Raw genomic sequence first — 13661 nt, 5'->3', positions numbered from 1 at the left:
TTAAGTGCCCCCCCAAATATGTGCTCCCCCCCAAAAAAAAAAGCGCCCCCCCAACAAAACTCACCGACGGCAATAAAAAAAAACACCAAATATTGAAATGAGGACACGGGGGGGGGAGGGAACAAAATGGGGGGGGAGCACAAAGGAGGGGGGGCACGAAGGGGGGGTTTCTCTGCGGGGGGGGGTCAGGAGGAGCCGAGCAGCCCCCCCTTCTCGCTCTTGACCTTGAGGAACTCGGCCATGCTGGAGAAGTATTTCTGGTTGGCCTCCGCCACCTTCTTCTCGGCCGCCTGCGGGTTCACGATCTCCAGGCCCTGCGGGGGGGGGCAGAAAAATATTGGGGGGGGGGGGGGGTCCAAAATTACCGGGGGCAAAAAATTAGGGGGGGGGGGGCAAAAAATTGGGCCGCGATACCCCCTTCGCTCCCCCTGCAGGAGCGTCGATGGGGTGAGACCCCCCCCCGGGGGGCTGTGACCCCCCCCAACCCCCTCCCTGGGACCCCCCCACCTTAAAAAATAAATTTTGGGCCCCCCCCCAAAAAAAAAAACTCACCTGCAGGGGGAGGCCAAAAAAATTGGGCTGGGACCCCCCTCTGCTCCGAATGCATGAGCATCAATGGGGTGAGACCCCCCCCGGGGGCTGACCCCCCCAACCCCCCCCCTCCGGGACCCCCCCACCTTAAAAAATAAATTTTGGGACCCCTCCCACAAAAAAAACACTCACCTGCGGGGGGGGGGAGGCCAAAAGATTGGGCTGGGACCCCCCAGCAGGAGCATCGATGGGGGGAGACCCTCTCTGGGGGGCTGTGACCCCCCCCAAAACCCCCGAGACCCCCCCCAAGCCCCCACCCGGGACCCCCCCCACTTTAAAAAATAAATTTGGGGACCCCCCCCCCCCCCAAGAAAACCACTCACCTGCGGGGGAGGCCAAGATGGGGCTGGGACCCCCCTCAAATCCTCTAACAGGAGCTTCAATGGGCTGAGACCCTCCCTGGGGGGGCGTAACCCCCCCAAAACCCCTGAGACCCCCCCCGCAAGCCCCCCCCACTTTAAAAATAATTTTGCCCCCCCCCCCCCCAGCCAAAAAACCCACCTGCAGGGGGGTGAAGGCGACGCTGGAGGCGGTGCCCGAGGAGCGGTCGCGGATGGTGGACTTGCCGCCGTACACCACGCTCTGCTTCTGCAGCGTGCGCTGGGGGGGGGGGTAAAGTGGGGGGGGGGTCCGGGGGGGGTCCTGGGGGGCTGGGGGGGCATTTGGGGGTTTGGGGGGCTTCTGGGGGGGTTGGGGGCACGGTTTGGGGGCTGGGGGGCTCCTAGGGGAGGTTTGAGGGGCTCCAGGAGGGGCTGGGGGCACGTTTTGGGGCTGGGGGGCACATTTCGGGATGGGGGGGGGGCACATTTTGGGATGGGGGGGGGGCACATTTTGGGATGGGGGGTACTTCTGGGGGGGTTTAGGGGCACATTTTGGGGTCAGGGGTCTGCAGGAGGGGCTGGGGGGGCACATTTGGGGTTGGGGGGCACATTTTGGGCCTGGGGGGGCTCCAGGAGGGGTTTTGGGGGCACATTTTGGGGTTTGGGGGGCACATTTTGGGGTCTGGGGGTGCATTTTGGGGTCTGGGGGGCGCATTTTGGGTTTGGGGGGGCTCCAGGAAGAGTCTGGGGGCACATTTGGGGTCTGGGGGGGCACATTTTGGGATCTGGGGGCTCCAGGAGGGGTTTCGGGGGCTCCAGGGGCACATTCTGAGGTTGGGGGGGGCACATTTTGGGATGGGGGGGGGCACATTTCAGGATTTGGGGGTCCAGGAGGGGCTGGGGGGCTCCAGGAGGCGTCTTGAGGGCACATTTTGGGGTTTTGGGGGGCTCCAGGGGCACATTTTGGGGTTTGGGGGGGCTCCAGGGGCACATTTTGGGGCTGGGGGGCACATTTTGGGATCAAGGTCTCCGGAAGGGTCTGGAGGGCCACGTTTGGGGTCGGGGGGGCACATTTCGGCCCTGGGGGGCCACATTTTGGGATCAGGGTCTCCAGGAGAGTCTGGGGGGGCACATTTGGGGTTGGGGGGCACATTTTGGGCCTGGGGGGGGCTCCAGGAGGGGTTTTGGGGGCACATTTCAGGGTTTGGGGGGCTCCAGGGGCACATTTGGGGTTGGGGGGCACATTTTGGGTTCGGGGGGCTCCAGGAAGAGTCTTGGGGGCACATTTCGGGGTTTTGGGGGCACATTTGGGGTCTGGGGGGCATTTCGCCCTGGGGGGCACATTTTGGGGTTCAGGGGGCTCAGGAAGAGTCTGGGGGCACATTTTGGGGTTTTGGGGGCACATTTTGGGGTCTGGGGGCTCCAGGAGGGGTTTTGGGGGGCTCCAGGGGCACATTCTGAGGTTGGGGGGGGCACATTTTGGGATGGGGGGGCACATTTCAGGATTTGGGGGGTCCAGGAGGGGCTGGGGGCACATTTTGGGATCAGGGTCTCCAGGAGGCGTCTGGGGGGCACATTTTGGGGTTTTGGGGGGCTCCAGGGGCACATTTTGGGGTTGGGGGGGCTCCAGGAGGGGTTTTGGGGGGCACATTTCAGGGTTTGGGGGGCTCCAGGGGCACGTTTTGGGGCTGGGGGGCACATTTTGGGATCGAGGTCTCTGGAAGGGTCTGGGGGGCCACGTTTGGGGTCGGGGGGGCACATTTCGGCCCTGGGGGGGCACATTTTGTATCCCCCCCCGTACCTGCAGGGTCTTGGAGATGCGCGCCTTGGTGGCCTCGTTGACCTGCGTCTGCCGCACGCGGCCGCTGCCCGCCTTGCCCAGGTGGCCCAGGCTGAAGCCCAGGTCCTCCTGGTAGGCGTCCTCCTCGATCTGGGGGGGCCGTTAATTAGGGCGGGTCCTTAACGAGGCTCTAATTAACACGTGGGGGAGCCGTTAACGAGGTGCCCCCCCCCCCAAAAATCACCTCTCCGAAGCTCATCCTGTTGGCTTGCTTGCGGATCTCCGTCAGCCCCAGCCGCTCCTTCATTTTGCGGTACCTGGGGGGGGGGCAAAACTCGTTAAGACGGCTCTTAATTAACGACGTGCCCCCCCCGGACCCCCCCTCACCTGCGGCCCCCCCGTTTCTTCCTCTGCCCGTCCAAGGGCGCCGGCAGCGGCTTCACCTGCTTGACGGGGGGGGCTCCTGCCACTTGTCGAACTTGCGCTCGATCTCCTCCTTCAGCTCGTAGCCGACCTTGAGGGGGGCACGAAGGGCTGGGGGGGCACGAAGGGCTGGGGGGGCATTTTTCCCCCCGGGGGGCGTAGGCCCCCCCCCCCTTTAAAAACCCACCTTGCCGTCCTGGCTCTCGTGGAAGCTGTCGACCCGCGCGGCGAGCGTGCACTTGGCCGAGACGAGCCGCGCCGCCTTCCTGCGCAGATCCTGGGGGGGGGGCAAAAAAATAAGGGGGGGGGGGGGTCATTTTGAGTGGGGGGGGGCATGGCGGGGGGGTCGGTGACGGCTTACGGGGGGCAGGGACTGGACGATGTCGCTGTGGTAGATGTAACCCGTGTGGGGCAGCACCGAGGTGCTGGAGAAGCCCGAGAGGGTTTTGCGCTGCGCGCCCAGCAGCATGATGTTGCAGGCGGGCATCTTGGAGAGGTTGGTGAGGCCCCGGCGATGCCTTGGGGGGGTTAAAAAGGTGTGAAAAAATCCAGGGGGGGGGGGGCACGGGGGGGGGGCCAGGGGGGGCCTTACCCATGATCTTGGCGGCGGTGGAGGCGCCGATGATGATGGAGAGGTTGGGGGCGATGAAGGACATGCGGGACTCGACGTACTCGTAGATGCGGTGCTTGGCCTGGTTCAGCTCCAGCGCCATGTCGCACGCCTCCTCGATGCGCTCCAGCTCCTCCTCCGTCAGCTGCTGCCTGGTTTTTAACCGGGGGGGGGGCATCGTTAACGGGGGGGTTCATTAGGGGCTGCCCCCCGTGTAAGGGGGTTCTGGGGGGTTCAGGCTCGCCCCTGGGCAGTGGAGGCGGTGACACTGACCACCACAATGGTGGGGTTGGCCTGTTTTATTTTTTTTTTTGGGGGGGAAGGGGCATTTAGGGTGTTTTTTCTTGTGGGGGGGTCATTTTTAACGAGGGGGGTTCATTAGGGGCTGCCCCCCCGTGTAAGGGGGTTCTGGGGGGTTCGGGCTCGCCCCTGGGCAGTGGAGGCGGTGACACTGACCACCACAATGGTGGCGTTGCCTTTTTTTTTAGGGGGGGGGGGTCATTTAGGGTGTTTTTTCTTGGGGGGGGGGTCATTTTTAACGAGGGGAGGTTCATTAGGGGCTGCCCCCCCCGTGTAAGGGGGGTTTTGGGGGGGTTTTCGGGCTCGCCCCTGGGTGGTGGAGGCGGTGACGCTGACCACCACCATGGTGGGGTTGCCTGTTTCTTTTTAGTGGGGGTGTGGTATTTAGGGTTTTTTTTTTTTTAATGGGGGGGGTCATTTAGGGTTGTTTTTTTATGGGGGGGGGGCGTTTAGGGTTTGCCCCCCCCTCGTGGTGGGGTTTTGGGGGGTCAGGGCTCCCCCCTGGGTGGCGGAGGCGAAGACACTGACCACCGTGATGGTGGCATTGCCCCTTTTTTTTTTTTTTTAATGGGGGGGTCATTTAGGGTGTTTTTTTGAGGGGGGGGGTCATTTTTAACGAGGGGGGGTCATTTAGGGTTTGCCCCCCCACGGTAAGGTTTTGGGGGGGTTTTCAGCTCACCCCTGGGTGGCGGAGAGCGGTGACGCTGACCACCACGATGGCGGTGTTGTTATGGGGGGGTCATTCAGGGTTTGTTTTTTTTTCTGGGGGGGGCCATTTAGGGTTTTTTTTTGGGGGGGGGGGGGTCCGGGCTCACCCCTGGGTGGTGGAGGCGGTGACGCTGACCACCATGATGGTGGCGTTGGTGAGGATCTGCTGCACGTTCTCGTTGTTCTTGCACTTGTCCAGGCTGTTCCCCAGCTCCTGTAGGGGGGGGGGGACACCCCCAAAAGGGAGGGGGGGGGAGGGTTCAGGTGGGATCCCCGGGGCTGGGGGAGGGGCGCGGGACCCCGAGAGCCCCCGCGGGTACCTTGACGGTGCGGATGTAGTCGAGGGCGTTGGGGACGAGGGATTCGAGCTCGGGGAAGCGCTTGGAGTAATTGTCCCGGATGAACTTGTGGATGATGTCTGGGGGCACACGGGGCCCCCCAAACCCCTCAGCACCAAGATCGGCCCCCAAAAGCCCCCCCAAAACCCTCAGCACCAAGACCGGCCCCCAAAAGCCCCCCCCCCAAAACCCTCAGCACCAGTTCTCGGCCCCAAAAGCCCCCCCCTCAAAACCCTCATTCTAAGGCTTGGTCCCTAAAATCGCCCCCAAAAACCCCTCAGCACCAAGACTCAGACCCCCAGAAAAAGCCCCCCAAACCCCTCAGCACCAAGATCGGCCCCAAAAGCCCCCCCCAAAACCCTCAGAACCAGTTCTCAATCCCAAAAGTCCCCCCAAAACCCCTCAGCACCCAGGTCTCAGTCCCCAAAAAGCCCCCCCCAAAAAACCCCTCAGAACCAGGTCTCGGCCCCCAAAACCCCTCAGCACCAAGGTTCGGACCCCAAAAGCCCCCCAAAACCCCTCAGCACCAGGGCTTGGTCCCCAAAAGCCCCCCCAAAACCCTCATTCTAAGGCTTGGTCCCTAAAATCGCCCCCAAAAACCCCTCAGCACCAAGACTCAGATCCCCCAAAAGCCCCCCAAACCCCTCAGAATCAGTTCTCAATCCCAAAAGCCCCCCAAAACCCCTCAGCACCAAGATCGGCCCCAAAAAGCCCCCCAAACCCCTCGGCACCAGGTCTCGGCCCCCAAAACCCCTCAGCACCAGGTCTCAGCCCCCAAAGCCCCCCAAAACCCCTCAGAACCAGGTCTCGGCCCCCAAAACCTCTCAGCACCAGGGCTCGGTCCCCAGAAAGCCCCCCCCAAACCCCTCAGCACCAGTTCTTGGCCCCAAAAGCCCCCCCAAAACCCCTCAGCACTGGGACTCGGTCCCTAAAATCCCCCCCAAAATCCCCTCAGCATGAAGACTGCGACCCCAAAAGGCCCCCAAAACCCTCACACCAAGGTTCAGTCCCAAAAGCCCCCCAAAACCCCTCAGAACCAGGTCTCGTCCCCAAAACCTCTCAGCAACAAAGCTCAGCCCCCAAAAACCCCCCCAAACCCCTCAGCACCACTTGTTGGTCCCCAAAAGCCCCCAAATTGAGCCCAAAAGAGCCCCCTGAGCGCTCACTGAGCTCGTTCTCGATCTCCACCGTCAGGTTGTTGGCGTCGACGATGACCCTGTACTCCGGAGCTGCCTCCACCGGCCCCAAAACTGGGGAGAAAAGGGGCAAAAATGGGCCAAAGGGGGGAGGAGGGGGCCAAAAGCCGGCCAAAGCGGGGAGAAAGGGAGGCAAAATAGGGAAAACTGGACCAAAAACGGATTAAAGCGGGGAGAAACAGACCGATAAACAACCAAAAGCAGAAGAAATGGGCCAAAAAGTGACCAAAATAGGGAGAAACAGACTAAAAAGTGACCGTAATAAGGAAAAATGGACCAAAAAAATAACTGAAATAGGGAGAAAGAGACCAAAAAGCAACTGAAATGGAAAGAAATGGACCAAAAAGTGACCAAAATGGGGAGAAACAGAGCAAAGAAGTGACCAAAATATGGAGAAACGGAGCAAAGAATCATCAAAATATGGGGAGGAACAGACCCAAAAGTGACCAAAACAGGGAGAAACCGGAGCAATAAATGACTGAAATGGGGAGAAACTAACCAATAAAGGAGCATAATTGGTACAAACAAACCCAAAACTGACCAAAACAGGTACAAACGGACCAAAAAGTGACCAAAACAGGTACAAACGGAGCAAAAAGTGACCAAAATAAGGAGAAAAGGATCAATAAGTGACCAAAACGGGAAGAAATGGAGCAATAAATGACCAAAATGGGGAGAAACGGACCCAAAAATGACCAAAATGGGGAGAAACGGACCCAAAAATGACCAAAATAGAAAGAAACGGAGCAAAAAATGACCAAAATTGGTAGAAACAGACCAATAAGTGACAAAAATGGGGAGAAACAGACCCAAAAATGACCAAAACGGGGAGAAACGGAGCAAAAAATGACCAAAACGAGGAGAAACGGACCAATAAATGACCAAAATGGGGAGAAACGGACCCATAAATGACCAAAATTGGTAGAAACAGACCGATAAATGACCAAAATGGGGAGAAACGGAGCAAAAAATGACCAGAATTGGTAGAAACAGACCAATAAGTGACCAAAAGTGGTAGGAAAACAGACCCAAAAATGACCAAAATGGAGAACAACAGAGCAAAAAATGACCAAAACAGGTAGAAACAGACCAATAAATGACCAAAATGGAGAGAAATGGAGCAGAAAATGACCAAAACAGGTAGAAACGGACCAGTAGATGACCAAAATGGGAAGAAAAGGACCAATAAATGACCCTAAATGACCAAAGCGGGAAGAAACGAAGCAATAAATGACCAAACTTGGTAGGAACGGACCCAAAAACGACTGAAACGGAGAGGAACAAACCCAAAAATATCCAAAATAGTAAAAACGGCCCCAAAATGACCGAACTGGGGGACGTCCCCGTACCTTCGGCAGCCTTGGGCTGCCGCCCGATGTACTCCTCGATCTTCTGCATGATCTCGGCGAACTGCGGGGAGAGCGTGCTTGGGGGGGGGCGGGGGGGGCTTTTGGGGTCCCCTGGCCCTGTTTTGGGGCCCCTGCCCCTGTTTTGGGGTCCTCCCCTCTGTTTTGGGGGCCCCTGTACCCATTTTGGGGCCCCCCAGCCCCGTTTTGGAGCCCCCTCCCCCATTTTGGGGTCGTCATCCCCCATTTTGGGGCTCTCCCTCACATTTTGGGGTCGCCGCCCCCCGTTTCGCCCCCCCCATTTTGGTGTGTGCCCCCCCCCCATTTTAGAGCCCCCATTCCCGTTTTACCCCCCCCCATTTTGGGGTCATCATCCCCCCATTTTGGGGCTCTCCCTCACATTTTTGGGGTTGTCATCCCCCCCCATTTCACCCTCCCCCATTTCAGGGTGCCCCCCATTTTGGTGTGTGCCCCCCATCCCCGTTTTACCCCCCCCCACTTTGGGGTCATCATCCCCCCATTTTGGGGCTCTCCCTCACATTTTGGGGTCGCCACCCCCCCATTTCACCCTTTCGCCCTCCCCCTTTTCGGGGGTGCCCCCCCTCCTTTTCCAGGTGCCCCCCCCGATTTTGGGGCGCCCCCCCCCCCTCACCGCGCGGCTGTCCCAGAGCTTGGCGATGCTGCGCACGGAGTCCCGGTGCCGGTCGGGCTGCGGCTCCTCGCGCACGTCCTCGATGGCGGCCTCGGCCCCGGCCCCCCCCCGCCCCCCTCTTCCTCCTCCTCCTCCTCTTCCTCCGCCCGCCTCCTCCAGGTCGGCCAGCAGCTCGTCCGCCAGCGACATGGCGCCGATCTGGGGGGGGGGAGGGCACGGGGGTGACAAACGGCCCCTCCCCAGACCCTCAGGGGTCCCCCTAGGACCCCCCGGTCCCTTCCCGTGTTCCCCCCGGACCCTCGCAGCCTCCCCCCAGAGCCCTTTGGGGCCTCCCAAGACCCTCAGGACCACCCCCCCCCCAAGAACTTTGGGGCCCCCCCAGGACCCCCCCAAACCCTCAGGGGTCCCCCCAAAGCCCTATGGGCCCCCTCTGGACCCCTCTGGGCCCTCTCTGACTCCCCCAGACCCTCATTGCCCCCCCCGGGACCCTCAGGGCCCCCCCGAAGACCTTTGGGTCCCCCCAGACCCTCAATGCCCCCCAGGACCCTCCAGGCCCCCCCGGGAACCCCTGGTCCCTTCCTGCCCCCCCAAACCCTCACTGCCCTCCCCCGAAGCCCTTTGGGCCCCCCCCGCCTCCCCCAGACCCTCATAGCCTCCTGTCAGAGCCCTTTGGGCCCCCCGGACCCCCTGAGCCCCCCGGGACCCTTCAGGCCCCCCCCCCCGGGACCCCAGCTCCTCACAGCCTCCCCCAAAGCCCTTTGGGGCCTCCCAAGACTCTCAGCCCCCCTCCCCCCGGGACCCTTCAGGGCCCCCAGGACCCTCAGCACCCCCCGGGGTCCTCTCCACCTCCCCCAGCCCCTCACAGCCTCCCCCAGAGCCCTCCAGGACCCCCCACACCCTCAAGGCCCCCCCAAGACACCCCTCAGGGCCCCCCCCCAGAGACCTTTATGCCCCCCCCAGACCCTTAGAGCCCCCCAAGATCCTCAAGGCCACCCCCAAATCCCTTTGGGGCCCCCACAGGACCCTTCAGGCCCCCCGGGCCCTTTTTGCCTCCCCCAGACCCCCACAGGCCCCCCCCAAGACCCTCAGGGCCCCCCTCCGGCCCTTTCTGCCTCTCCCAGACCCTCAAGGCCCCCCCAGACCCTCCCTGTCCCCCCAGGACCCTTCAGGACCCCCCCCCAGCCCCTCTCTGCCCCCCCGGGTCTCCCTCACCCGGGACCCCCTCCCCACCTGCCCTCGGGACCCTTCGGGACCCCCCAGGCCCCCCCCAGCCCCTCACAACCCCCCCGGAGCAACCCCGGCCCCCCCCGGTCCCTTCATGGCCCCCTCAGAGCCTCCCTCGCCCCCACCAGGCCCCCATAAACCCCCCTCCAGCCCCCCCCCGAGCCCTTCAGGGCCCTTCAGGACCCCCCGAGCCCCCGTTACCCCCGGTGCCGCCGCCCCTCCCCTCTCCCTCCGCCGCCGGCCGCGTCGCCGCCGCTCTGACCTCACTTCCGGCGCTCGATCCCCCAGCCCACTTCCGGTTCTCTTCAGTACGTCATCACGCAGCGCCTCGCGGGTGACGTCATCGCCGCGCGCCGCCGGCCGCCGGCCCGGAGCCGCCGCTCCCCTCCCCCCTCCGGGACCGGCGGTGCCGGGTGACGTCATCAGAGGGTGGGCGGGGCGACGGGGAGGGGGAGGGGCGGAACGGGGGCTGGAAGGGGGGTAAAAGGGGGGAGGGGGCTGGGGGGGCAATAACGGGGATAAAAGGGAGGGAGGGGGCTGGGGGGGAAAACGGGGCCGGAGGGGGGTAACGGGGGTAAAAGGGGGGGAGGGGGCTGGGGGGGACAATAACGGGGGTAAAAGGGGGGGCTGTGGGGGTGGGGGGGGGGGGCAATAACGGGGGTAAAAGGGGGGGCTGTGGGGGTGGGGGGCAATAACGGGGGTAAAAGGGGGGCTGTGGGGGTGGGGGGGGCAATAACGGGGGTAAAAAGGGGGGGGGCTACGGGGGGCTGAGGGGCCTGGGGGGGCAATACGGGGGTAAAGGGGGGGTTATGGGGCTGGGGGGAATAACAGGGCTGGGGGGGCATAACGGGGCCGGGGGGGGCTGATTTTGGAGCTGGGGGGTGGTAAATAACAGGGCGGGGGGAATAATGGGGTTAAAGGGGAGGTTTGTGGGGCTGGGGGGGGAATAATAGGGTTTGGGGGGGGATAACAGGGGCTGGGGGGGGGATTTTGGGGCTGGGGGTGTAAATAACGGGTCCGGGGGGGGGAATAATGGGGGGGGGGGGATTTGGGGGCCCAATTAGGGGTCTGAGGCCCCGGGGGGGGGTGGGCATTAGGACCCAATTAGCGGGGCTGTGTGCCTGTGGCGGGGGGGGGGGGGGAGCTGTGTGCTCGTGGGGGGGTCCCGTCCTCACCCCCGCCCCCCGTGCCCCCCCCCCTGCAGCGCCATGGCGGGGGTGGGCTTCGAGGAGTTCTCGGCGCCGCCGGGCTCGGAGCTGGCGCTGCCGCCGCTCTTCGGGGGCAACATCCTGGAGAGCGAGCTGGACACCGAGGTGGAGTTCGAGGACGCGGGGGGGGCTGGGGGGCGGGCCCGCGACCCCCCACGGCGGCGGCGGCCCCCGGGGGGGGGGCGAGGAGGAGGACGAGGAGGACGAGGAGGAGGAGGAGGAAGGGCGGCGCCGCGCCGAGGTCGCCCACCGCAAGCTGCAGGCCCTGGGGCGCCGCTGCCGGGAGCTGGAGCAGGTCGGGAGGCCACGCCCGCTTGTGGCCACGCCCCCTGGGCGGCCACGCCCCGTTAGGCCACGCCCAGATCCCGTTTGGCCCCGCCCGTTGTCACCGGAGGGTGTGGACGGCCCCTTCCCCCCTATGGTGCCCGTTCCCCTTTAAGAGGGAATTGGCCCCGCCCCCAGCGCTCTGGCCACGCCCATATCATGAAGGCCACGCCCCCACTCCCGTACAGCCCCGCCCACCCGGCCCCACCCCATTAAGCCCCGCCCATTGCTGCTGGAGGGCGTGGCTGTCCCCTCCCCGCTATGGTGCCCTTCCCCTTTAAGAGGGAACCGGCCCCGCCCCCAGCGCTCTGGCCACGCCCACGTGACGGAGGCCACGCCCCAACTCTGTAAAGCCCCGCCCACAACGCCCCACCCTCATAAGCCCCGCCCACTGCTGCTAGAGGGCGTGGCCATACCTCCCCCAACCCCCCGTTTGGATCGAGTTGGCTCCGCCCCAACACACTGGCCACGCCCACCCGCGACCAAACCACGCCCCTCACTACCTGGCCACGCCCACCGCCCAAACCCCGCCCACTCCCGGGGGCGTGGCCACCCCACCCTTTGCCTTCCCCTATTGGCTCCACCCCCAACCACCGCTAGCCACGCCCCTACGAACAAGCCACGCCCACTCAGCATGGCCCCACCCTCACAAGCCCCGCCCATTATCCCAGGGGGCGTGGCCACAGCGGGGTGGGCGTGGCCACAATAGGGGGCGTGGCCAATCCGTCTCCCTTCTCCCTCCCCACCTCCCACCCCCCCCTTTGACCCCGCCCCCTGCGCGACCACGCCCCTCCGTGACCACGCCCCCCCCGTCGGCCACGCCCCCTTCGTTGTCCACGCCCCCTGACCACGCCCCCTCCCGCTTGGCCCCGCCCCCAGGTGAACGAGCGGGTGCTGGGCCGCCTGCAGCAGGTGCAGCGCATCACCCGGCGCCTGCAGCAGGAGCGCAGGTGAGACCCCCCCCCCCCAAAAAAAGCCCCCCCCCCAAAAAAAATTGACCCCCCCCACCCTAAATGACCCCCCCCGAAAAAAATGGCCCCCCCCCAAAAAAAATAAATGCCCCCCCCCCAGGTTCCTGATGAAGGTGCTGGACTCCTACGGGGACGAGTACCGGCAGGGGCAGCTCACCTTCCTGCTCGAGGTGCGGCCCCCCCCCCCAGACCCCGACCCCCCCCAAACCCTGACCCCCCCCCCGCAAAACTCCGTCCCACCCTGACCCCCCCCCACATCCCCTCCGTCCTCCCCCTGACCCCCCCCTTACACCGCCTGACCCCCTCTCATTCACCTCCCTGACCCCCCCCCATTCACACCGCCTGACCCCCCCATGACACCCTTTGACCCCCCCGACCCCCCCCAAGCCCCCCCCCAAACACCCCCAACCCCCCCCGGGCCCCCCAAACACCCCAACCCCCCCCCCCCAAACCCCCCCCACACCCCCCCCACATCCCTTCAACGCCCCCCAAACCACGCCTGAACCCCCTCAAACCCCCCCCCAAAATCCCCCCACAACCCCCGACCCCCCCCCCCCCCCAAACACCCCCTGACTCCCCCGAACCCCCCCCGATCCCCCCAAATTCCCCCTGGGCCCCCCCAAAACCTCCCTCAAGCCCCCCCCCAAACACCCCCTGAACCCCCACACACCCCCACAAGCCCCCCAATGCCCCCCGTACCCCCCACCCCCCAAGCCCCCCCCAACACCCCCTGGACCCCCCCCAAACCCCCCTCTGACCCCCCCAAATTCCGCCTGGGCCCCCAAAACCCCCTCAAGCCCCCCCCCAACACCCCCAAAACCCCCCTGAACCCCCCCCCCAAACCCCCCGACCCCCCCCAAATTCCCCCTGAACCCCCCCCCACGCCCCCCCCAAGCCCCCCAAAACCCCCTGACCCCTGACCCCCCCGAAATTCCCCCCTGGGCCCCCCAAAACCCCCCTCAAGCCCCCCCCCAAACACCCCCTGGACCCCCCCAAGCCCCCCTGAACCCCCCCCCCCCCACATCCCCCCAAGCCCCCCAACACCCCCTGACCCCCCCAAATTCCCCCTGGGCCCCCCAAAACCCCCAGACCCCCCAACACCCCCTCAATGCCCCCCAAACCCCCGGACCCCCTTTTGCCCCCCCCCCCAGGACGAAGGCAGCGGCAGCGCCGACGCCCCCACCCCGGGCAACGCCGAGAACGAACCCCCGACAAGGAACCCCCCGCGCCCCCCCGCCCCCCCCGGCCCCCCGGACCCCCCCAGCACCAAGCGGCGCCGGCGGCAGGGCCGGGACGAGAAGGAGCCCCCCGGGGGGGGGGCGCGGCGGGGGGCGGCGCCCCCTGCCCCCCGACGACTTCACGGCGCAGGTAAATTTGGGGGGGGGGGGGGGGGGGGGGGCGGATTTTGGCATGGGGGGGCCACACTGATGGTTTTTTTTTCCCCCAGCTGAAGGGGGACGAGGAGGAGCTGTGCCCCCCCCCGCGCTGCCCCCCCCGTGGCCCCCCAGAGCCCCCCGAGAAGCTGCTGCGCTTCCCCAAGTTCGCCGGCGCCGACTTCGACTGAGGGGGGCTTTATTTTGGGGGGGGGCTCTCACGAACGCCCCCCTTTATCCTTGAGACCCCCATATCCTTAAGGACCCCCCAAGTAATATTGGGACCCCCCAGTAATA

General features: G+C 64.7%; 2 protein-coding genes across 2 annotated transcripts; one reads left to right on the top strand and one right to left on the bottom strand.

Annotated features, from left to right (window-relative positions):
* Nucleotides 1-157: 157 nt before the first annotated feature.
* Nucleotides 158-9747, bottom strand: PRPF31 (pre-mRNA processing factor 31). Its single transcript, XM_066989471.1, is given in 15 exon segments — nt 158-314; nt 1093-1191; nt 2713-2841; nt 2936-3008; nt 3079-3142; nt 3145-3205; nt 3302-3391; nt 3476-3626; nt 3700-3876; nt 4840-4946; nt 5053-5150; nt 6237-6320; nt 7616-7676; nt 8265-8462; nt 9690-9747. Coding segments are annotated over 14 exon segments (1512 nt in total). The 5' UTR covers nt 8454-8462; nt 9690-9747; the 3' UTR covers nt 158-185.
* A 33-nt stretch (nt 9748-9780) lies between these two features.
* TFPT (TCF3 fusion partner) lies at nt 9781-13277 on the top strand (the record flags this gene model as incomplete). Its single annotated transcript, XM_066989450.1, has 5 exons — nt 9781-9917; nt 10693-10801; nt 11900-11970; nt 12092-12161; nt 13143-13277. Coding segments are annotated over exons 2-5 (381 nt in total), but the record flags the coding sequence as incomplete, so codon positions are not given.
* Nucleotides 13278-13661: the final 384 nt, after the last annotated feature.

This window comes from Anser cygnoides, unplaced genomic scaffold, assembly GCF_040182565.1.
Source record: "Anser cygnoides isolate HZ-2024a breed goose unplaced genomic scaffold, Taihu_goose_T2T_genome scaffold_44_1, whole genome shotgun sequence".
Taxonomy (NCBI): domain Eukaryota; kingdom Metazoa; phylum Chordata; class Aves; order Anseriformes; family Anatidae; genus Anser; species Anser cygnoides.
This window is presented reverse-complemented; position numbering and strand designations above follow the sequence as displayed.